Genomic DNA, 22,478 nt, shown 5'->3' on the forward strand with positions numbered 1-22,478 from the left:
AAGGTGGAGGGTGAAAACCTGGTGGAAGCGGGGAAGGAGAATGGAGGCTGGGTCCACTTACATAAATAGAAGTTACAGCGGTGCCTGCAGGGACTGCGCTTGCACAGGATCCGCTTACTGATAGCGACCACGATTGCCCCTCGACTTGTACAATTTCACTCCCGTCGAATCAGCTCCAGAGAGCGATTCAACTGCCAGAGCACCTTCACCCTCGCACCCCAGCCGCCAAAAATGGGCCTATCCCGCACCTCTGGCCGTTTCTTCATCCTCCCAATTCCAATCTCCAAAGAGTACATCCCCCGTCTAATGGGCCTATTCATCACCGACCCCTCAAATCCAATCCGCAGCTACCGACCCAAAACACGACTTCCATCCTCAATCGCACCAGGCCTCACCCCCGATCCCATCCCACTCTCGCCAAACCAAGTCGCTCTCGCCGCGTCCGACGCCTCAGTAGCAGCTCGGCTCAAAGGGCTCATGGGTGCGCTCTCGTTATCCGCTAGCGCAGGGACGGAGCAAGGCCAGGCACTGAGCATCAAAGCTGAGGAGATTTTGTGTTATGCGATGGAACAGATCCCGGATGTGTTTGCTTTGCTGATCGCTGACGAGGAGTGTCGGATGGAGGTTGCGCAGCTTATGCGGACGAGCAGGGAGAATCTGTGTTTTATGATCACGGGTTTCTTGACGGTGTCGGGGAAGACGGAGTGGATTAGGTCAGTGTGGGGGAAGCAGGATATGCAGATGCTCGGCTCGATTCCGTTGGATGGCGGACAAGCTGGGTTGGGTATCAACGCGGAGGTTGGAGGGGGGCTGGGGAGGAATGTGCGTAGGGTGGCACGAGGGGAGGTTTTGGAGGACCAGACGGTGTTCGCGGTGGCGTACGACGTTGTTATGCTGAAGAAAAGAATAAAGAGGAGCGTTGGGAAACCGTTGTCTTTTATAGTGGAGAGCAAGTTAAAGCTGGGAGGTGAGAAGCGCGCTTTATGGAATCATTTGTCCATGCGGGGCGAGGATGGGGTAGGGGATGAACTGAGTGATGAGGACTCGGATGACGACGATGACGACGATGAGTTTGGAGAGCTTACCCTAGCTGAAATTGGGGAACGAGGACAGGTCGTATTGTCGAGTTAGCGATAGCCAATAGGTGGTGGCAGAGGGTGACAAAGTTTCACGTATTATGTAGACGTTTTGCATTCAGACACACCCTCTTGCGATAGTGTCAAGTGACGTTACGTTCCAAGTCGCTAAGAACCATGTTAGAAGCTGTAACCCAGTTACCTTGGTTCGGGAAAACCAAGGGATGGAATTGCCGTTGTTCTCAAGGGGTGGAGAGTCTGGACAGCCCGAAGACGACGTAGAAAAGAAGAAAAAATTTCGGCCCGAACAGAACGGCGGTTGCGTTCATAGCTGCGGGAAACGTGCGACGTTCAGCAGGAGGTGACGGAACCACATAGCATTTGCAGCCTAAAATTTACTTCGCAGAACGTGAGTACTTAATTTTTGAAAGCATTCAGCGCCATAACGCGTCGGTTAGCTCACGCAAAAATTTTCCAACCCTATCTTTTTAGCAGCGATATATCCTTGTGCAAATGGAGACCTTCTAATGATATCAGCCAACAACAACTGAACTTTCATGAAGTTATAGGGTGACTCACCTTTTCTGCCTTGTATGCTACAAGTCAGTCGTACATGTAAGTGACCGAATGGTTCAAGTTTTGCAAACCTAATCAAGCTTCAAGGTCTTCAATTGTATCATAGTACAAAACTCGTTCGCGCTGGGAAGGGGGGAGATGCATAATTCAAATTGCGAAAACTTTATGACGCGTCGGTCACATGACAATATTTACAACTCCGCTTCAAAAAGTACGTAGATCGAAAATCGAGATCTACTCTTACTATTCGATTTCCAGGTTCACTGTAATGGTGAAAAACACTTCTAGTTAACAATACGCCAGGTATGATTTACATTTACAAGGATATGGATTCCTTAATTCAAGCTTCAAGGCGCTTTGTATCCTTGCAACTTCTGGCAATACGGGGGCGGTGCGAAAATAACATGGGCGTCAGCAGCGGCCCTGAATTTCTTCATTCTCTGCGCCATCATCGTCCTGCATCGTTCTCAACGCCTCCAATAAAGTCGGCGTTCTTCAAGGTAGACGCATCTCCTTAACTCGACGTAATTCCTCATTTTCATATCCTTTCTATAGATTTGGCGCCCACATGTCTGCCTTCGGTCCTGACCTGGAAAGACAGGTCAACAGGATGGACTCCAATACCACTCAAGTTGGGGAAGACTATACCCCTGGAGACTGGAACCCAATTGAGAAGACTCCTCTCCGATTCAGCTTCGACCAGGCTTCGCCTGCAGACAATCCTCACGATTACGTTGGTCTCTAAGTCGCAAGGTCTTCATGCGCCTTTTTGACTCTTCAGACAAATTTTAGGCTTCTTCTAAACGAAGCAGGCCTTCCAAGTCACACTCTCCGTTTCCCCCCTCTCAGGCGGAGGTCCAGGAACAGGTTCGTCGACGTCATGCATCTTACAGATCCCACTCAAAACCTCTCTTTAGACTGGCGAGAAACCATGGCGCTCCGGTGATACACGGCGCTATGATATGCCAAAGAATGGGGATGGGTGGCAGAAGTGTAACGCGATGGCGGAGAAGTACGACAACGAAATGTGCGATGCCTGGAAAGATGAGGTGGATAAATTGTTGATCTTCGTACGTTTATGATGCCCAGGTTTAATGCTAAACTAACACAGAACAGGCTGGTCTCTTCTCAGGAGCCGTAACCGCTTTCACTACGCAATCCTATCAATGGCTAGGCAAACAATCCCAGGATTCTTCAGCCCGACTTCTCAGCTTCATCGCAACACAACTCGCAAACTCTACCAATCCCTTACCACCATCCCTTGCCATCCCAGAGTTCACCGTCACTCAAGCTCAAATCCGGATCAATGTAGTCTGGTTCCTCAGTCTCACAGTCAGCCTGACAACTGTGCTAGTCGGTATCCTGTGCCTACAGTGGCTCCGAGAATTCCAACGCGATGCAGCCCTCCCTCACAAAGACGCCGTGGCCCTTCGTCAAATGCGATACGAGGGGCTGATTGAATGGCACGTCCCCGACATCCTCTCCATTCTCCCCCTCCTCCTCCAACTATCCCTCGTCCTCTTCTTCATTGGTCTCCTCGACCTCCTCTGGTCCCTCAACACCCTCGTGGCAGCATGCGTCTCCGCAGCAGTTGGGCTGGTCATGCTCTTCCTGATAGCGACCACAGCCCTCCCTACCCTGCAACACGCCTTGACAAAAGACAAACACCTCCGTGTTGCCCAGTGCCCTTACAAATCCCCGCAGTCGTGGCTCTTCTACCGCGCTGGGCACTGGTTCTTCTGGCTGATCAGCTCCTTCAACCCACCATGGTCAGCCTTTGATTCAACGCGGTTCCACCGCCTGTTGAAATCTTCCGACGACAACAGCTGGCTTGCATACGACATGCGCTGGCGCAACCTTCGCGATGCCGAAGATATTTCCTGGGGCACACCCAAGACCACCCGGGATTCCGACGACGTCGTTCATGGCCTCCACTGGATAAACAATACATTCGCACAAAGCGTCGAGGCGATATACCCCGTCTACTATTCCCTCGCAGACCTAGACATTCCTGCTGCGGCAGCTACGATATCCGAGTTCTACCTCAAAGTAGGGCTCATCGACAACGCCACGTTCAGAGTGATGATGGATGACCGGTTCTCCCCGAACGAGATGCAAAAACGCGACATTGTAGCCGCGTATTATCTGCACTTGCACCAGGACAGGCACCCGGTTCTGAAAACGGGGTATGTGGAGACGGTGATCCGGATATTGAATACGCAAGATGTGCCCGGGCCATTCTACGACTGGCTCTCCCAGATCCTGCAGGATCTGGCGTCCAGGCCTTTGTTGGCCCCGTCAGTCAACACTGGAGCCGCGGCCCAGTTGAACACGGAGGAAATCATCATCCAGTCCTTACTTTGCGTCAAGTCCCTCATCACACGAGACTCACTACGCACCCTAGACGTCGTCATGGCTTGGGCTCTCCTCCGCCAATTACTCACTCCACCCCCACCCCCTCTTCCCAACCTTCGACAATCAACGAACGCCATCGACGCAGAGCCACCCGACCTCGGCCTCGGCCTCAACCTCGACCACATCAGACTCGCTGGCGGGCTCTTTGAAGAGCTCGAAGTATGGCTATCGCGGGGGAAAGAAATGGGGAGGTGGGAGAGGGTGAAGGTGTGTACGGAGGGGATGATCAGGCTGTTTCCTTCTTCAATCGACATCGCGGCGCTGGATACTGTGTGTCCGGTACAAATGGCCAAGGCAGCAGGGCTTGTGAGGGCACTGGATGTGCATATGTCTAGGCTTGGGGGAGCGGCGGCGGTGTTGGGGAGGGAGAGGGAGAAATGGTGGCATGATTTTTTCGGGGAGGAAGCTTGTGAGGTTGGGGAGTGGGCTTTTTTGGTCAGTGGTTTCGAGGGTATTGGAAGAGATGACGGGTGAGGGCGGTACTCAACTATTTATTTATTTTACGTGCGATATGTAATAAGTACATTAGACATACTTATATCCTCGTTGTGTTGGAACTTGGTATTGCTATTTATCTCTGACAACCGGATTAAATGTTATTGCATGGTGATCAATTGTGCCACCCCATTTCTCCCTCATCTCTCCCAAAAGAAAAGGCGCTTAGGGAAAACACTAAATGGTTCTGCAGTAGTCGGACTCAATTCGATAAACAGGTCAGTGACAAGTTGAACATACGCACCGACTAATCCTCTTGGCTAAGAAATAGTGTAGTACATCTCCACCTCGACTCTGCGAACGTAATTCACCCAACCAGGAAACTAATAATATCCAACCATTTTCAAGTCATAAGCATATGCAGTATGCATCTTGGAATGATATATGACGGACTCACCCTCGCTCTGGCGACCACGGCGATTACATCTCGAGGTTGAATCGAGCGCACGAATCCGGTGCCAGCACCACTACCGGTCTCTTTCGGGTTCCACGATGTAGCGGTTTGGGATTCATCATCCCTGTCGGTCCAAACAATTTCGTGCAGGGCTTCGTCTGCCGAACCACGAATATTACTTTGTAAATGCCAGATTTTCCATACACCCGCCTTTCTTGGGGGAAGCGTGAGTGGGTCGACCACGTCTTCCAAAAGAGGGTAGTCTAGATCCCTTACAGACCCCATCGGCCCCTTTGGCAGTTCTTCGCCTGGACATATCGCAGCTTCGAACCATGTGAAAGATGCTTCGTAACCTGCAAAGACGGAGAACAGTGATCAATATCAAGCAATTTATAGCATAATCTTTGAGGACCGGTACCTGTCAAATGGGGTTCCTGAGCACCCCGTCCTTGGTCATGGCTCCAAATCCTAAACACCACTTTCTTCACCTTCCGTATCGCCTTTGGCTTCTCCTTTTCTGCTGCCACATTCGATACTTTCTCCTTCCTGCTAAACTTGAAATCACTCCACTTCTTCTTCGCCAACAACTTCTCTCGAACCTGTATCGCTCGTTCTTTTTCTTCCAAATCAATCGGTCCACACTGAACGTAGAGCCAATGTGAATTGTTGTCGGCTGAATGCCTCGTGAAAGGGAGCGTAAAATCAGGCTTATATCCTAGGAACCAAGAGGTCTGGGGCCAATACTGAGCGTGGTCGATGATCAGGTCGACCAGCTCAACGGGAATAAAGAACAGCAAGCATCGCCGCAAGTACAACACCTCCCACTCAAGTGGATGGTTGCGACGCTTCGGTTTCTTGACGGTACTGCCAGTGGCGGTCGCCAGTTCCTCGACAGTTGTTGATGCCTTGAATCCCTTGGACTTTGAATGGGAAGATCCCATCTGATAGAAGGCAGCTCGAGCTAGTGAGCCAATGCTTAACAGTGACCACTAGAAAGAGCGTGCCTTTTGGAATCGATGTAAGAGAGGAGTCACTGATCAATCAACTTGTAGGCGCTTATGTAGTATTCAAGTTCCCAAAGTCCTGTAAATAAGTTAAAACGTTGGTCAAGGCTGTGTGCTTCGCTGAGTCATTAAATTCGCTGGCGAGCTCTTCGAAGAGCTCGAATGATGGCTATCGCGGGGAAAAAAATGGGTACTCTGTGGCAGAGGGTCAAGGTGTGTACGGAGGGGATGATCAGGCTGTTTCCTTCGTCGACCGACATCGCGGCGATGGATACTGTGTGTCCGGTACAGATGGGCCGCGGGGCTTGTGAGGGCACTGGATGTGCATATGTCTAGGCTTAGGCTTGAGCTTGAGGCCTTGAGGGCGTATCAGCGGTGTTGGGGAGGGAGAGGGAGAAATGGTGGCATAATTTTTTCGGCAAGGAAGCTTGTGAGGTCAGTGGGGCGTGCCAGGCTTCGAGGTATTGAAAGAGATGACGTGTGAGGTACTCGACTATTTATTTATTTTACGCTGTAAATATCTCTGGATTAAATGTTCAAGTTGGTGCATGGTGATCAATTCTGTCGTCCAAATGAAAGGCGTTGAGGTAAAACGCTTGAAAAACGGGGGAAAAAATGAGTAATAACCAACGAGATTAAGCTAAATGTTAACTGCAATACTTGGACTTGACTTGGACTCAATCCAACAGTGACAAGATACGCGTCGACTCGGATAAAATCCTCCTGGCTAAGAAATAGTGTAAAACATCTCCACCTCAACTCTGCGAACGTAATTCGCCCAACCAGGAAACTGATATTATCCAACCATTTCCAAGTCATAAGCATATGTAATATGCATCTTGGAATGATATATGACGGACTCACCCTCGCTCTGGCGACCACGGCGATTACATCTCGAGGTTGAATCGAGCGCACGAATCCGGTACCAGCGCCACTACCGGTCTTTTTTAGATTCCAAGATGTAGCAGGTTGGGAATCATCGTCCCTGTCTGTCCAAACAATTTCGTGCAGGGCTTCATACGGCGAAGCACGAACATTACTCTGTAAATGCCAAATTTTCCATTCACCCGCCTTTCTTGGGGCAAGGGTGAGCGGGTCGGCTACGTCTGCCGAAACAGGGTACTCTATCTCCCATAAAGGCCGACCTGGCTTCAATTCTTCGCTTGGACATATCGCAGCTTCGAACCATGTGAAGGATCCTTCATAAGCTGTAAAGACGGGGGTCAGCGATCCATATTGAACGATTATTAACAGAATCTTAGGACCTGTCAAATGGGGTTCATTCGGTTCGGCCCCCCATCCTTGGTCATGACTCCAAATCCTGAACACCACCTTCTTCACCTTCCGTATCGCCTTTGGCAGCAGAAAACTCGATACTTTCTCCTTCCTGCTAAACTTCAAGCCATTCCACTTCTTCGTCCCCACTGGCAACAACTTCTTTCGGAATTCCTGTATCTCTCGTTCCCTTTCTTCCAAATCAACCAGTACGTAGAGCCAATGTGAATTGTTTTTGGGTGAATCGTTCGTGGCAGAGAGCCTATTGAAATCAGGCTTGTATTCTGACGAAGAGGTCCGGGGCCAATACTGAGCGTGATCGATGATCAGGTCGACCAGCTCAACGGGAATATAGAAAAGCAAGCATCGCCGCAAGTATAACACCTCCCATTCAAGTGGATGGTCGCGACGCTTCGATTTCTTGACGGTAGTGACGGTCGCGGGTTCTTCAACAGTTGTTGATGCCTTAAAACCCTTGGACTTCGAATGTGAAGATCCCATCTGATAGAGGGCCGCCCGCGCGCGGCGCTAGTGAGCCAACGCTCAAGAGTGACCACTACGAAAAGCGTACCCTTTGGAATTGGTGTGACAGATCTAAAAGAAGTTAACGTTCAACTTGAAGGCGCTTACGTAAGACAAACAACGTTTGAGGCCTTGAGGCTGTGCTTCGCCTTACTCTGCAATCGGATGTCCAGATCTTCAAATTTACCGAATCTTGTTAAATTCAGATTTAAATCGACATATATGAGAATAAATTGTTGCAGGAGATGCAACGCACCAAAAGACCAATTGAGTTGTAACATCTTGGATAGAGAATGAATTACCACCATGAAAAATTCAACAAGTTTCTTTCGAGAACGACATACTGCGGACTAGTGAAAATGCCCATATCCCGTCCTATAGCACAAGGTTAGCAATCGCATTTCACGAGGGTCAAAATCCAAATGACCAGTTGAGATACGACAATGCCAACACTACTTTTTCAATGAGGACAAACTGGAGGAGGATACCATGTAAGAATATACGGACCCAATTTAATCGGAATTGAGAGGGATATGAAGGCCGCATCATATATATACTCGAGTGAGTTGATGGTTCAACTACAGCCACAGAAGGCCACAGACGCATGAAAGAGTCGTCTGAAAAACGAGAAGTAATATCATACTCCGACCCACAGATCTCGATTTGCGATGGAAAGTGTACACCGCAAGGGATAGCTCGGAGAATCCGAGCAAGAAAACAAGCGCGAACTGACCACGAAGCATCAAAATCACATCAGTGGAGGCGAAGATGAGCGAAAAGATTGCGGTTGGTAGGCGTACCATTTTTTTGCAAATTGAACTTGAAACCGGCAACCGAGAGAGGGGTAGGACTAAACTGATATAATTGAAGCTAGGCTCAACGGATGAATCTATGAGGTGCTATAAGGTGGTTACTAGCTGTTGGCAGCAAGAGAAAAAGCGCACGTTTGAGCGACAATCGCAAAGTACCGAGCGAATAAATATGTGTATTTTACGAAGCTTGTCATGGGACCTTTACAAAAAATATTGAGGTCAGTGTTTGACATACTCTCACCATCGCAGAAACTAGCGGGTATACACAAAAAAGATAGTTAGGGATTCAGCGGTGAGTCGGTGAGATGCAGGGCGCACCTTCCAGTCCATATTATCTTCCAGTAATTTCAAAGTAATTTGGTGGGGATTCCAACCAAAACAACCACAGTTACGAGCGCTGCCAGTGCCTGACTTTCTGTCGGGTCCACCATACTTACACCCTGCGGTGAAGTGGCAGGGAGGATGATGCAGAGTTCCAGAATCGAAGAATATGCCCACTGAGAGCGTGGTCGTGTGGTACATACGGTGACTTCCGAGTCCCGAGTCCCGAGGGCCACATGATTTATGTTTGGCAAACGTATGGGAACACAACACTCCTTTGCCAACTCCTTCAACGTCGACACCACTTACCCTACCAGACTTGTTCCAGACTTTAGATTTCTTGTCACTCGTTCTTCACCTCCTCGCACATCGAGCGAACCGACTCATCTGCCCTTTAAAATTTGTTGTCAAAATGATGCGGAGGCGGCTTGCCAGTGGTCGATCAAACATTGATCAAACATTTTGAAATTTCACGTTGATAGATTTCCGGAGCGACATCCGTGAAGGAATTGGTTGTTATCACGAATGCGGAAACGTGGGCCTTCTACTGGTTGAAGCTCGAGCCCAACAATGGCCACTTAGCGCGTAAGGACCATGGGACAATAATTACAACAACTGCCGCAATCGCAATTACCAGATCAGTCACTTCCCATCTATGGATTGTTGTATTCCGTCGATCTTGGTTGATCCCGTCATTTTTCGGCGTTTGACCCTTGCGAGGTCCAATTCCTTGTGCCTCAGCGTGATAAGCATTTATAGCACAATGCTCTCGGTTGATTGTATCATACTTCTCCTAACGACTTTGTCCCTCACACCCTTTCCTCTACAGTCTCCTTCTCCTCCACCTCGACCTAATTATACCTCTAATGTTCCATCTTCGGAGTATCCTCGTACTTCTCTTCCTGGCTCTTTCTTCGGCCACTGCTCGTCTTCAGGTCAAGCGTCAAAGCCAAGTGCCGAACGTTCCAGAGTTACGAACCAACGCTGCTCGGTTGTCTGCAGGCCTCACCCCTCTCCCACCCGTCAGGAGAGATCCCACACGCGTCCAAGGTACGTCCCAAATCTCTCCTGGATGCGAATTTGACCCTCATTCCTCCAGAGAAGCGAACTCGCACTTCAAGTTCTCCGTACGTCTTACACTACGCGCCACCCATCTCGACGACTAACAATTGCACGCAGTGGTTGCGAGGACCACGATCAAGAGTACATCAAGGTGTACCGTAAGAGCAGCGGAAACCTCATCGGCTACCTCAAGCAAGACACCGTCTCCGGATCTATCAAAGCGTGGGGGATTTGAAAATTAATATGTCGTCCCCAATTACTAAAAAAATTGTGGATAGATATGGTATCACGAGCAGCAAGAACAGCGCCATGCGCATCACATTCTCGAGCACTCCTTCAAATCCCTTCGATGTGTCCATTACCGTACGATCTTTATGCCCTACTTATCGCCTTAAGTCTCACCGAAGACGACCCCACAGAGCTCTAGCACATACCCTTACCTCGGCTTCGCTGGCAATGACCTGACGGGGGGTAGCTCGTGAGTTGAAAGTTGAAGATCTCAAAAGATCTTGTTACTGAAGCTTTCTAGCATCGCAAACGCTTTGGTTGCCACAAAGTATAGTATGAAATTTCCGCCTAGCTCCTTTTCCACCGAAACTGATTTCATCGTCTGCAGTCAATGCCAACTCCGTTGCTAGCACCGTAGGAAACTCCTATAGCTCATCATTCGTGCGTCCTTTCTGCCCCTCCTTTCTCGAGCGTCGCCTCACGTCATTCACAGCCCAAGTCGGAGTCCTCCATCTGGGCCTACAACACTGGAACCAAGGAGCTTACCCCTCAATGGGTCAACTCCAACGGAGGTAAGGCACCTCTTCAGCGTCCACCGTTACTATCTGATCCGTTTTTTCCGTAGGCAAGGCTCCTACATATCTCGTTTACGACCCCAACGGTTCTGGCTACATTCAGATCACTGGCGACGTAGCGAAATTCCAGAGCGCCCATCCCGCGGCCTATGTCGTTGTACGCCATCTTTTCGCTCTTTTCATTTTTATTAGCTCACGCTGACTGTGATCTAGCAATTTTTCGTCTTTACAAACTAACCTTGGAAATCTGTCTCGAGCCAGAGTCCCAAGGCCTCAAACCACCTGGCGTGTCGAACAACACACTATCTCCAACCCTCCTACCCCACAATACGAATTATCACACACCCCGTGTTCGGACATCATACTCACACTAATTTTAACAGCGTTTTTCCGTATGATATAAGTATGCACATTCCGCCCGCTCTTTTTCCCCGAATGGACACATTCCCTTGGACTATACTACACACGTGCTCGTGTATTCCCTCTCATTTCTTGACCTTATGGACTGCATATACATACGAAATTTACGCAGACTCAATTTTTACGCTCGGACAAGTATGTCGTTCCGACGGTGGGACACTTCAATCTACTCTTTAGTTAATTTCAATTGGACAACTTGATATATACAGACTATGCATTAACGTCCCAATTATCCATCTCGAGGGTATGTGTGTATGAGCTAATGTAGCTAGTGTGCTAATTCAACGCCGAGCCCAATCTGATGGCTCGTATGCTACAGCCTCAAAAACCCGTACCATGCGGTCGACCTACGCTTTAAAAAGTACCTACAGCGCACTCAAGTCGTTTTTGGTTGTTTTTCTTGCCCCTCTGGATGATGCTGCGGCGGCGACTTGTGCGCGTACTTGCTGCTCATCCTTATCCGTCTTCCGTATTTCCAGAACAGGAAAGGACTGGGGGTATAGTTAGAAGGAGGTCAAGCCGAAAAAGAAGTGCAAAACGTACGCGGGGCATCCAAGCGCTATACACACGCATGCGAGGATGGTGTCTCCCTTTCCGTAGCCAAGCTTGTTGTACATTGGGGTGGCGAAAAGCGGGAAGCCGAACCCAGCGAGGGAGCGCAAACATGATACGGCTGCCAGAGCTAGGAATCCCAAATGTGCCTTTAGCATTCAACCTCAGGTAATGGTGGACACGAGGAACGTACCGGATGCAGCGTGCAGCGTGAACGCATCCACGACGTATGTTTGCATGGCTTGGAACACGAGGATCATCCCCCCTCCGACTAACGCGATGCCCTGTAAAGTGAAAAGGACGGTCGGAATCGAAAATGATTTCTAAGACTAAGGCCAAGAAGACTGACAATGTCTGTGGCAATCCAATGGACTTTCGCCTGCGACGCCCACCCTGAGATGAACAGTCCTATAGGCAAAATGATCGTCCCAGGGACCATAGATGGCAGCCTGAACTCGGGCTCCCCAACGTTCCCATTCTTCCGCTTGAAGTGGATATAAATCCTGTCCATGTATCGTGCATTAACTTGAGAGGCCACTGTGAGGCCAAGGCCGAGAGCGATGTAGTGCAGACCCTGAATGCCGGGTCCTTCGTGATAGACGTTGGCGAAGATGGCAGGCATGGTGGTGAGAAACACTGTCCGTGGGATACTTAAAGTATGCGTTTCAGAAACGAGGAATAAAGCTTACGATAGAAAATGCCGTAGATGAAGGCCATGTATAGTCCAAGAAGCTGTATAATTGACTCGCTTGCAAAAAGTTTGAAGGGTCGGATGAGGGCTTTCGAGAACACGTGTTGCCAGCTATGTGGAAGAGGAGAACGAAATCAAGGTACGAAAAGTGGATAATAGAAAGGCGTACGTTCGGTTGTTATCCTTATCGAAGACCGTCCTGATCACCTTAGTTGAGCCCTTTTCCGCATCCATTGTTTTCCTCATACCATTGGCCTTCCTTTCGAGAAGCAATGGAGCGTAGGCTACCAAATGGTAAGATAGCGCAACAGAAGGAGGGGAAGCAACGCACTTTCTTTCAAAAAGAAGAGACCAGATATTTGGACAATGACGTCCGCGATACTTGTCGACCAAAACTGGATTGATGAGTCCATCAGCATACAGCAATGGGAAGGACAGGAAGCACTCACCACCCAACGCCACGTAGACCGTTCCGCGATCCAACCACCGCATACAGGGCCAACGACGGGTCCTAATAGAGGCGCGAGAGAATAGATAGCGATTGCTCTCCCTCTTTCCTCCGCACGCCAGACGTCACCAAGGACACCTCCACCAACCTGTGGGAAACGAGGTCAGCAAAGAGAGAGTAGCCAGGATATACCGGAACGTACAGCCAGAGGGGCGCTCCCACCAAGGCCTGCTAGAAAGCGGAAGGCAATAAGTTGAGATTTGTTTTGCGCGAATCCACACCCAATGTTCCATGCTACAATAAAAGAAGATCACGTCAAATTGGAGCCGTCTTCCGTCGTTGGGAAGCCATACCAAGAAAGAAAAGATTGGCTACTTGGAGCACTCTAGAACGACCGTACAGTTCGCTCAGAGGTCCAAGAAACTTCAACAGACCTCAGCTTCATATAAAACGCCGAAAACATCCGAACTCACCAAGGGACCAACGGCGTATCCCAAAACAAAAACAGACACCGTCATCGCAATAAGTACCTCGCTCGTCATTCCAAACTGAGTCGCGATCTGCTCTGTCGCCGGGGCGACCATGGAAGAGGAAATGGGACTGATGAACGTGAATGATGATACAACCAGTGTTGCGGCCCATTTCTTTTTGTATGACCAGCTGTGCAAGAATTGAATACGGTGATGGGTGAAGACTCTGCAAGATACTGACTTTTTTGGATCCGCAGGATCATCCGGTCCATCCCACCCTACCCATAGGACATCATCAGAGTTAAAAGCATCGTCGTCTTGATCCGGTGCTTCTTCGTCTTCTTCTTCTTTGCTCTTGAAATGACCAACTGGAGGTTCTTTGGTGGAGCCGTTGGGATTGATGGTCTCTGCCATAGAAGCCGATGAATCGCGATTTGAGTGTGGAGAAGCGACTGGGAGTTCGCTAGACATGTTGTTCCCGAAGGAGGCGAGAATCGGTGGCCGACACTTTCAACGGTCGTCGTGGGGTATAAGAATTTATACATCCTTTACATTTATCTTGACGGTTTTCTATCCGTGCGATGACAAGCTTTATATTAGTATTTCCACAACTGATGCCGAACCTTCACAATCGGCAAGAGGGTATAAACCCGGTAGAGGTATGGCCCGGCTTCCGAGTGAGAAACACCAGCTGCTTGGGCAAAGTGGCAGCGTCATGTGTTGAGCAGAGAGTGGGTCGAAGAAGTAAAGCTGCGACCAAGAGTCTTTATGTGTTTCGGACGCTGACACTACAAAGTTTTGTAATGAAAAAGAGTGGATGTGGAAACGGAAGTAAAACCGAGATTTTGATCGACAAAATTTTCACAATCTTATCTAAGCCAAGGTAAAGATACCGACGGAAGCACATCCATGCGGCATAGATCACTATAGATCCACCTATGCAGTGGTCTGCTAGAAGATGGCGGGGTGGTGCCTGGTGGTGCCATCAGTGGGTATGCTCGTCTGTTAGCCATCGTCATCGACTAACTTGACAGCTTTGGAAAGGAGATGCAGAAATGCTTTGGCTTTAAGTGTACTTGTCCGCAATTTGCTTAGTTTCAATTGGGAAATTTGATATATACAGACTATGCGAATTAGTATTAATGTCCCAATTATCCATCTCAAGGGAATGCATGAGCTAATGTACCTAGTATGCAAATTCAATGCCGATGGGTAGTATGCTACAGTCTCAGAAACAGAAACCCGCATCATGTTTAAAAAGGGTCTACAGCGCACTCAAGTCGCTTTTGGTTGTTTTTCTTGCCCCTCTGGATGATGCTGCTGAGGCGACTTGTGCGCGTACTTGCTGCCCATCCTTATCCGTTTTCCGTACTTCCACAACAAGAAGGGTCTAGGAGCAGACTTAGTAGGCTCACACCACAGGGGAAGGAAAAAACGTACGCGGGACATCCGAGCGCTATACACACGCATGCGAGGACGGTGTCTCCCTTCCCGTAGCCTAGTTTGTTGTACATTGGGGTGGCAAAAAGCGGAAAGCCGAACGCAGCGAGGGCGCGCAAACATGATACCGCTGCCAGAGCTGGAAAGCCCAAATGCATCGTTAGCATTCAACCTCAGGAAAAGGGTGGACACGGGGTACGTACCGGAGGCAGCGTGCAGCGTGAACGCGTCCACGACGTATGTCTGCATGGATTGGAACACGAGGATCATCCCGCCTCCGACTAACGCAATGCCCTATAAAGTGAAAAGGACGGTCAGAATCAAAAGTAACTCTAGGATTAAGCTTAAGAAGACTGACGATGTCTGTGGCAATCCAATGGACTTTCGCCTGCGACGCCCATCCTGACAGGAACAGCCCTATTGGCACCATGATCGTCCCAGGGACCATAGATGGCAGCCTGAACTCTGGCTCCCCGACGTTCCCATTCTTCCGCTTGAAGTAGATATATATTTTGTCCATGAATCTGGCATTCATTTGAGAGCAGATTGCGAGGCCGATCCCGAGAGCGATGTAGTGCAGGCCCTGGATGCCGGGGCCTTCGTTATAGACGTTGGCGAAGATGGAAGGCATGGTAGTGAGGAAGACTGTCCATGGGATACTTATAAGATGCATTTTAGAAACGAGGAATGAGGGCTTACGATAGAAAATGCCGTAGATGAAGGCCATGTATAGTCCAAGAAGCTGTATAATTGGCTCGCTTGCAAAAAGTTTGAATGGTCGGACGAGGGCTTTCGAGAACACGTGTTGCCAGCTATGTGGAGGAGGTCAGGATAACTAAAACAAGGTACGAAAAGTGGATGATTGACAGCGCACGTTCGGTTGTTATCCTTATCGAAGACAGTCCTGATCGCCTTAGTTGAGCCCTTTTCCGCATCCATTGTTTTCCTTAAACGATTAGCCTTCCTTTCGAGAAGCAATGGAGCGTAGGCTACCAAAGGGTAAGATAGCGCAACTGAAGGAGGGGAAGCAACGCACTTTCTTTCAAAAAGAAGAGACCAGATATTTGGACAATAACGTCCGCGATACTTGTCGACCAAAACTGCATTGACGAGTCCATCAGCATACAGCAATGGGGAGGACAGGAAGTACAGGAAGCACTCACCACCCAACGCCACGTAGACCGTTCCGCGATCCAACCACCGCATACAGGGCCAACGACGGGTCCTAATAGAGGCGCGAGGGAATAGATAGCGATCGCTCTCCCTCTTTCCTCCGCACGCCAGACATCACCAAGGACACCTCCACCGACCTGTGGAGAACGAGAGTTAGCAAAGTGAGCGTAGCTAGGAAGCAGTGACACGTACAGACAGAGGGGCGCTCCCGCCAAGGCCTGCTAGAAAGCGGAAGGCAATAAGTTGAGATTTATTCTGCGCGAATCCACACGCAATGTTCCACGCTACAATAAGAAGATCGGATCAAATTGAAGATGTATTTCGTCGTTGGGGTGACGTACCAAGAAAGAAGAGATTTGCTAGTTGAAGCACTCTAGAACGGCCGTATATTTCGCTCATAGGTCCAAGAAACTCCAACAGACCTCAGCCTTATATAAAACGCAAAGACATCCGAACTCACCAGGGGACCAACGGCGTATCCCAAAACAAAAACAGACACCGTCATGGCAATGAGCACCTCGCTCGTCATTCCAAACTGAGTCGCTATCTGCTCTGTCGCCGGCGCGACCATGGACGAGGAAACGGGACTGATGAACGTGAATGATGATACAACAAGTGTTGCGGCCCATTTCTTCTTGTATGACCAGCTGTCCAAGAGTTGAATACGGTGACGGGTGAAGCCTTTGCAATTGACTCACTTTTTTGGGTCCGCAAGGTCATCTGGTCCATCCCAACCTACCCAAAGCACATCATCAGAGTCAGCATCGTCGCCTTGATTCGGTGCTTCTTCGTCTTCGCTCTTAAAATAGCCAACTGGATGTTCTTCGGTGAAGCTGTTGGGATTGATGGTCTCTGCCATAGAAGCCGATGAATCGCGAGTTGAGTGTGGAGAAGCGACCGGGAGTTGGCCAGACATGTTGTTCGCGGGGGGAAACCTTCAACGGTGGTGGGGTATAACGAATTTGACTGGGGTCTGTCCATATCCCGTACATATATCATGCAAGCGGTTTTCTATCCGTGCGATGACACGCTTTGCATTAGCATTTTCACAACTGCTCATTTTGACGCCCAAGGGTATGAACCAAAGAGGTATGGCCCTGCCTTCCGAGTCGGACACCAGTTCGGAAATGAGGTGGCAGCGGCATGTGGTGAGCAGCGGGATGCTCGAAGATGAGTCTTTGAGCCCTTCGATGTGTTTCTCATGCTTCGCTTGTTGAAGGGGTTCGATGTGGGGCCTGCTGTGCATGCCTGTAAGCAGCTGTTCCATGAAACGGAAGCATATCCGAGATTTTGATTCATCAATATCTCATCCAACCTTATCTAAGCCAACATGTCAGTGGGGCGTCAGTCGGGGATGAATGGACAACACCTCAGATTAACCTATTGCAGCAACCGACGGAAGCACACCCCGACACAGACGAAAGTATTTTTAGCGTGATGAATTGGTCGTGTTTAGTTCGTGTGCCAAAACCTGTAGGCGCAGTGACTCCTGAACTTTCCCTCAAAATTCGATGAACTATTATCAGAAACATTGCCAAAATGAAAAATCAGTAAGTATGTTCACTCCATGAAAATATAACATGGGTCCAAACAGTCACCATCCGTTCCGTGTCTCACCTCTCTCCATATTCCTTGGAATCCGCTCTTGGATTGAAAAGAGCACGTTATACGCCTTTATGAGAGGGAGAATTGGAACTTGGCCGTCCTGCGCAAAGGAGGAGTGTCATTTAGAAGGCGACGGGATACCTTTAAGTTTCTCGGCGCGTCCGGCAGCTTACGGCTCGCCCTAAATCAAATTTTTAAACTCAGTTATCATGTGACCTGACGCGTTTGGTTCTCAGCATTTGATGATACAACGGTTGAACAGTAACAACGAGAAGAGCATCACCGTGAATGCAAACGCCAGCAGCTGCTGATAACACCCTCTCCCATTCCAACGCCACCCACTTTCCAGGATTTTTTCCCTCAATCCACAAACATGACTTCGCTGCCAACCAAAGTTCCTGAGAGACTTCGAAATCTCGCGCACGTTAGCGCATATGATCTGCTTAAGACTCGAGAAGTCTCTTCAACAGGCCGCTGACAAGGGCGAAGACGTTGGGAAGAGCATGATTAATATTCGAATTCTTGGCTACCTTATACACTTTGTTCCGACAGATCAAGGATTGAAAACGGTCGTCGAAGAGATCTCCTCGTGCAAGGATGATTTTGCCCTTCTTAATGTCGGGAAGATGTATTATGATCATTATATTAGGGCGTGTATGTTCCTCACATCTACTCATTTAAAATGCCATCTGACGCGGTTACTCAGTTAGAACCAACAGAGGCCACATACCAACGCCCTCCAATCATGAATCTCGACCCTCGTTTGATAAGATAGCAGATATGACCAAGACAACCATGGTACTAATGGCTCCTCAATCCCACGCTGATGCCAAAAAGAATGTTTCTCTTTCTGTGAATCCTCGCTCATTGACGCATGTCAGGCTTTTATTCGTGATGGATATCGCTGTGTTGTGACTGGGAAATACGACTCACTCTCGGTAAGGGACATTCGAGAGCTGAACGACATTGTTCGTTCGGATACCAGTTTGAGGAGGGAATCGACGAGGTGTGCACACATATTCGCTGAATCCACGAACTCATCCATCGAACCAGGCTCGGCTAAAGTATGTTCCCCCATTTAGTTTTCTTTCTTAAATCTCCATACCGTGTATCCATATATAGCGGGACCATGCTGCCACAATGTGGGTCATGACTCGCTTTGGTCCCGGAAAACTCCCTGACGAATTGAACGGTTCCAAAGTGCATCGTTTGGAAAACGTGGTTACGTGATGACTTTGGTCCCTGGATTTCATGCGGATTTCGATGAGTTAATGGTTTGGTTTGTTGCAACAGTACGCCTGATCTAATTTTGGATGGTTTTACTACACTAATATGTATATGACACTTAATAGGATGAAGAGAACAAATATACGCTACAAGCGACAGACCCCACCATCCTACGTGGCTATCCGGAATATGTTACATTCACCACGCCAGATACAGTCAACCTTCCGGTTCCATCTCCAACTTACCTCGCTATACACGCTGCATGCGCCAAGGTCGCGCATTTATCAGGAGCTGCTGAACGTATCGACAAGTTCGACCGAGATATGGAGGACGGGACAACCCTCGAACCGAATGGCGCCTCTGCCGAGTTGTTGGAATATGCCATCTCTAAACTACAGGCAGCTGGATATGAGATCACTGTTTGAGTATTGTCGTAGGAATCACTTTGGAATCACTTGTAAACCATCCGGGAATTCTTCAGAATACAATACTGCTTTGAACCTTACGCACCAAGCCCGTCCCTGCCAATAGTTAATTCCCTCCGCCATTGAGACAAGTATGCTAATAAGGACATCACTATACCTTTGCGGGTACTTATTAGTCTCTCGTAGACAGACTTCGATATATGTGAAGTCGTACCTTGGTTCACGATATATGAAGGTACTTATCCCCCTTCACGCTCTTTAAGTTTTTTGTTTGTCAATGAGGGCCGAACCAAAGACTCCGGGTTTGAATCCGGACGCGCCGCTGTCTCTTCAAATTAATTCTTCCCCACTGCACTCTTACATCCAACCATCTTATGCCCAACCATGGCCAAGCACAGGCTCTTCGTATACGGAGATTGTCAGTGGAATTCTGCAGAACCTCCATTCCGACATACTTACACGTCACCGCGTCATCTACGGCCCAGGACCATGTTGTGGCAGACCTTGAACAAAAGAAGCGAACCTTCTAAGAGCACCTTTGACGTGGAAACCCTTTTCCAAGATTGCCCCCGACGTTCTCTGGCGGAGTATGATCGACCCATAGCCGTTATTTCTGCTTTTGTGGGGTGTTGAACTCGTAGTTTGCGTCCTCGTGGGTGTTGCATTAGTTGGCTGAGTTGAGGTCCTTGATGAAGGGTTGACTTCTAAATTTAGGTGCTCTGCAAAGGTTTCAAGAACTCGACATCCCCGCTTGTCTGTTCCCAGACCCAAACTTGAACGCTCCCAATATCATTCCACACACCTATTACCCTTGCCTCCTGACGAACCTCCGAGGTCGTGAACTTCTGCAATGTCTGAAACGCCTTTGTTAACGTATTGCGTCCAAGATGGCCAACTCGCGTCTGAAGTTATGCTGGAGCTGCCAAGGCTCCTTCCGCCGTCTTTTGAGATGGTTGCGTTTTTCTTTCATAGGCAACTCCGAGTCGCCGAGCCTGCTGGATGTTCGTGATACCTCTTTTACGCGATGACGAGATGTCCTGGGCTTTGCGAGCTGACGATGCATGTGATGCATGTGATGCCTTATACTCGACTCCAGAGTCCAGTCTCTATGGAATCAAAACCCGGGACAACAAATGAGTTTTTTGGGTCAGTCCGGATAGGAGGGTTGTATCCAGCTTAGCCTAAGGGCTTAGCCAGCGCTCCAGGCAAACACATTCAATGACCAGCTTAATTCTCTAGTCCTCAAGTTGCATTTTCCGGTCAAGAGAGACGGAATGTGGTACTTTGATGCCCTGTTTCCACAGCTTGGTCATGGGAAGGTCAACGTGTCGATCGAGTTTGGGCGGCTGGCTAGATGAGGAGGATCGTCAGCCTCTGACGAAGCGACATTGATGTTTTGTTCGCCAAGCTATGGATGGTCTGTGCGCAACTTGCAAACTTGGGACCATCTGCCATCAAACTGGAGTAAGGAAAGTTCTTTCCTCGTTCACACGCTATACAAAAGGAATATCAGACAAAGGCGCGTCTCAACTCTACGTGCTTGTTGTAACACTCGGTTCACATTACAGATCCATAGGCAAGACGCGTGCATTATTCACCTCTTTACTGCCTCAAAAAATTTACTCAGTCTGTGTTCTCCGACCTATCGCCCCCACATGAAATACACATACCATGCGTCCACTTAGGCACATCAGGCAACGAAACAGCACATGGCATGATGAATTATTTGTGGCATGCACGTGGATGAACGCGGTACACGTGATGTGAAATTGTTTGGTTAATCAACAAACGGTTGTTGATTCGATTTGGAACGGTCAAAACGCGTCTCTCCTTTTTCCCTCATTATTTCCCCCTTTTTCCCGCCCATCGTCTTCCCGCTCCCGTCCATCCCCAGCAATGCCTCGCAAAGCCACCGCCAGCACCGCCGAGGGCGCCCCAGAGACATCTACAGAGCCTCGTCGCTCAACCAGGATCAAGGATCAACCAAAGTCAGAGCCAGTGAAGAAGGCTGCGCCGAAGTCTAGGGCGAAGAAGACCGCTGAGGGCGCCGCGGACGACAAGCCTGAGAAACCCAAGGCTGCTCGAGGGAAGAAACGCAAAGAAGTTGAGGAGCCTGAGGCTGCTGCTGATGCTGCTGAGGAGGGCGCAGACGCCGTCGAACCCCCAGCAAAGAAGGTTCGTTTTCGTTTGGTCTTATCAACCCGCTTGGCTTACGAATGTTCTTAGGCCAAGCCTGCGTCTAAGGCTAAACCCGCGTCCAAGGCTGCTGCTGCTGCTAAGCCTGCGTCCAAGACCGCTGCTGCTGCTAAACCTGCATCGAAGGCATCCAAGCCTGCGTCCAAGGCCTCTGTCAAGCCTGCCTCTCGCGCTGCTTCAGCCAAGCCCGCTTCGAGAGCAGGATCCAAGAAGCCTGCATCCAAGGTTCGTTCCTTTCCCCATAACTTTTGGTCCTGTCGGTCCATGGAGATCGCCATCGGTTCCTCATACCTTTCGACCCCCCAGATGCTGATGCCATCCTCGTCCACAGGTTGATACACAACAACCGGCAGCTGCTGCCGCCGTTGGCGAAACTATTGAAGAAGAGCCCGAGGCTGAGGCCGAGGCCGCTGCTGTCGAGGTTCGTCCAGTCCAACTTTGATGTTAAGAACATTGCTGATCGATTTCTCGTCTAGGCTTGAGTGCAGAAGATCCATCACCACCACCGTTGTCTGCTACCCCCACCACCTCGGCGACACCGATAATATGCATGGCGATAAGAGCCAACATACGATCCCGATCCTACCTTATCTATTGTCATGAACAACACTCAAACCCGAAACGAAACCCAACGTCTTTTCCTCCTTCCTGCCCCCCCTCTCTCTCCATCTCTGTCGTGCTATCGCTGTTTCTTTTTATTATTCCTTCCCATCTTGCTTTCTCGTCGTTGGCTCATCCAGAACTCGTGTGTGTGTGTGTACAACACAAAACAAAGGAAGTGTAGTGTGATTCCACGGTCATTTAGATGATTATCGTGTATGTTGTACTTCGTACCTCCTTTTCTCCCCTCCTCCCACCTTTCATTGTTTCAATCCAATCCTATTGGTCGCGCCTTCTTCACCACCCATTGGTCAGGTCATCGTTTCTATCTTTTACCAAGTTCTTGTATTAGTCTTTTCTTCTTTTCTTGACACCGCGAGCTGCTCCTTTCTTCCTTAATGCACCCCCGACCCGTACCCTACCCTTGTTGTTATTCATCGCCACCTCAGAGCTGGTTGGTTGTCCGAGTCAGATTA

The 22,478-nt window shown here is 49.2% G+C and overlaps 8 protein-coding genes across 8 annotated transcripts; 4 read left to right on the plus strand and 4 right to left on the minus strand.

Annotated features, from left to right (window-relative positions):
• Positions 1-231: 231 nt before the first annotated feature.
• On the plus strand, positions 232-4,541 carry LACBIDRAFT_330765 (uncharacterized protein; the record flags this gene model as incomplete). The annotated part of the gene is made up of 10 exons (XM_001885031.1): positions 232-822; positions 1,199-1,418; positions 1,483-1,485; positions 1,680-1,691; positions 1,759-1,863; positions 1,956-2,043; positions 2,208-2,385; positions 2,445-2,519; positions 2,570-2,722; positions 2,769-4,541. The coding sequence occupies 10 exons, from the start codon at positions 232-234 to the stop codon at positions 4,539-4,541; spliced, it is 3,198 nt and encodes a 1,065-aa protein (XP_001885066.1).
• Positions 4,542-4,702: 161 nt separating this feature from the next.
• On the minus strand, positions 4,703-5,974 carry LACBIDRAFT_295078 (uncharacterized protein; the record flags this gene model as incomplete). The annotated part of the gene is made up of 4 exons (XM_001885123.1): positions 5,375-5,974; positions 4,960-5,309; positions 4,807-4,822; positions 4,703-4,749 (listed from the first exon to the last, which is right to left on the minus strand). The coding sequence occupies exons 1-4, from the start codon at positions 5,895-5,897 to the stop codon at positions 4,703-4,705; spliced, it is 936 nt and encodes a 311-aa protein (XP_001885158.1). The 5' UTR covers positions 5,898-5,974.
• A 713-nt stretch (positions 5,975-6,687) lies between these two features.
• On the minus strand, positions 6,688-9,128 carry LACBIDRAFT_330767 (uncharacterized protein; the record flags this gene model as incomplete). The annotated part of the gene is made up of 9 exons (XM_001885124.1): positions 6,688-6,750; positions 6,825-7,763; positions 7,807-7,829; positions 8,102-8,132; positions 8,265-8,374; positions 8,411-8,485; positions 8,558-8,612; positions 8,888-8,984; positions 9,007-9,128. 9 exons carry the CDS (start codon positions 9,126-9,128, stop codon positions 6,688-6,690), a joined length of 1,515 nt encoding a protein of 504 aa, XP_001885159.1.
• Positions 9,129-9,756: 628 nt separating this feature from the next.
• Positions 9,757-11,379, plus strand: LACBIDRAFT_295079 (uncharacterized protein; the record flags this gene model as incomplete). The annotated part of the gene is made up of 10 exons (XM_001885032.1): positions 9,757-9,940; positions 9,990-10,017; positions 10,070-10,174; positions 10,231-10,315; positions 10,372-10,430; positions 10,482-10,513; positions 10,569-10,621; positions 10,674-10,752; positions 10,806-10,912; positions 10,969-11,379. 10 exons carry the CDS (start codon positions 9,757-9,759, stop codon positions 10,990-10,992), a joined length of 756 nt encoding a protein of 251 aa, XP_001885067.1. The 3' UTR covers positions 10,993-11,379.
• Positions 11,380-11,551: 172 nt separating this feature from the next.
• On the minus strand, positions 11,552-13,750 carry LACBIDRAFT_252635 (MFS polyamine transporter; the record flags this gene model as incomplete). The annotated part of the gene is made up of 12 exons (XM_001885125.1): positions 11,552-11,666; positions 11,719-11,857; positions 11,921-12,011; positions 12,077-12,363; positions 12,417-12,529; positions 12,588-12,702; positions 12,750-12,813; positions 12,868-13,014; positions 13,069-13,160; positions 13,220-13,289; positions 13,340-13,526; positions 13,578-13,750. The coding sequence occupies 12 exons, from the start codon at positions 13,748-13,750 to the stop codon at positions 11,552-11,554; spliced, it is 1,593 nt and encodes a 530-aa protein (XP_001885160.1).
• Positions 13,751-14,611: 861 nt separating this feature from the next.
• LACBIDRAFT_304813 (MFS polyamine transporter) lies at positions 14,612-16,865 on the minus strand (the record flags this gene model as incomplete). Its single annotated transcript, XM_001885126.1, has 12 exons — positions 14,612-14,726; positions 14,777-14,915; positions 14,980-15,070; positions 15,135-15,421; positions 15,476-15,588; positions 15,651-15,765; positions 15,813-15,876; positions 15,940-16,086; positions 16,142-16,233; positions 16,291-16,360; positions 16,410-16,596; positions 16,648-16,865. 12 exons carry the CDS (start codon positions 16,863-16,865, stop codon positions 14,612-14,614), a joined length of 1,638 nt encoding a protein of 545 aa, XP_001885161.1.
• A 1,062-nt stretch (positions 16,866-17,927) lies between these two features.
• On the plus strand, positions 17,928-19,206 carry LACBIDRAFT_330771 (uncharacterized protein; the record flags this gene model as incomplete). Its single annotated transcript, XM_001885033.1, has 7 exons — positions 17,928-17,978; positions 18,025-18,208; positions 18,261-18,406; positions 18,436-18,618; positions 18,677-18,696; positions 18,756-18,846; positions 18,907-19,206. The coding sequence occupies 7 exons, from the start codon at positions 17,928-17,930 to the stop codon at positions 19,204-19,206; spliced, it is 975 nt and encodes a 324-aa protein (XP_001885068.1).
• A 1,896-nt stretch (positions 19,207-21,102) lies between these two features.
• On the plus strand, positions 21,103-22,401 carry LACBIDRAFT_295080 (uncharacterized protein; the record flags this gene model as incomplete). Its single annotated transcript, XM_001885034.1, has 4 exons — positions 21,103-21,381; positions 21,433-21,627; positions 21,734-21,823; positions 21,879-22,401. The coding sequence occupies 4 exons, from the start codon at positions 21,103-21,105 to the stop codon at positions 21,882-21,884; spliced, it is 570 nt and encodes a 189-aa protein (XP_001885069.1). The 3' UTR covers positions 21,885-22,401.
• Between the last annotated feature and the right edge of the window lie 77 nt (positions 22,402-22,478).

Source organism: Laccaria bicolor, genomic scaffold (genome assembly GCF_000143565.1).
Source record: "Laccaria bicolor S238N-H82 LACBIscaffold_29 genomic scaffold, whole genome shotgun sequence".
Lineage (NCBI taxonomy): Eukaryota > Fungi > Basidiomycota > Agaricomycetes > Agaricales > Hydnangiaceae > Laccaria > Laccaria bicolor.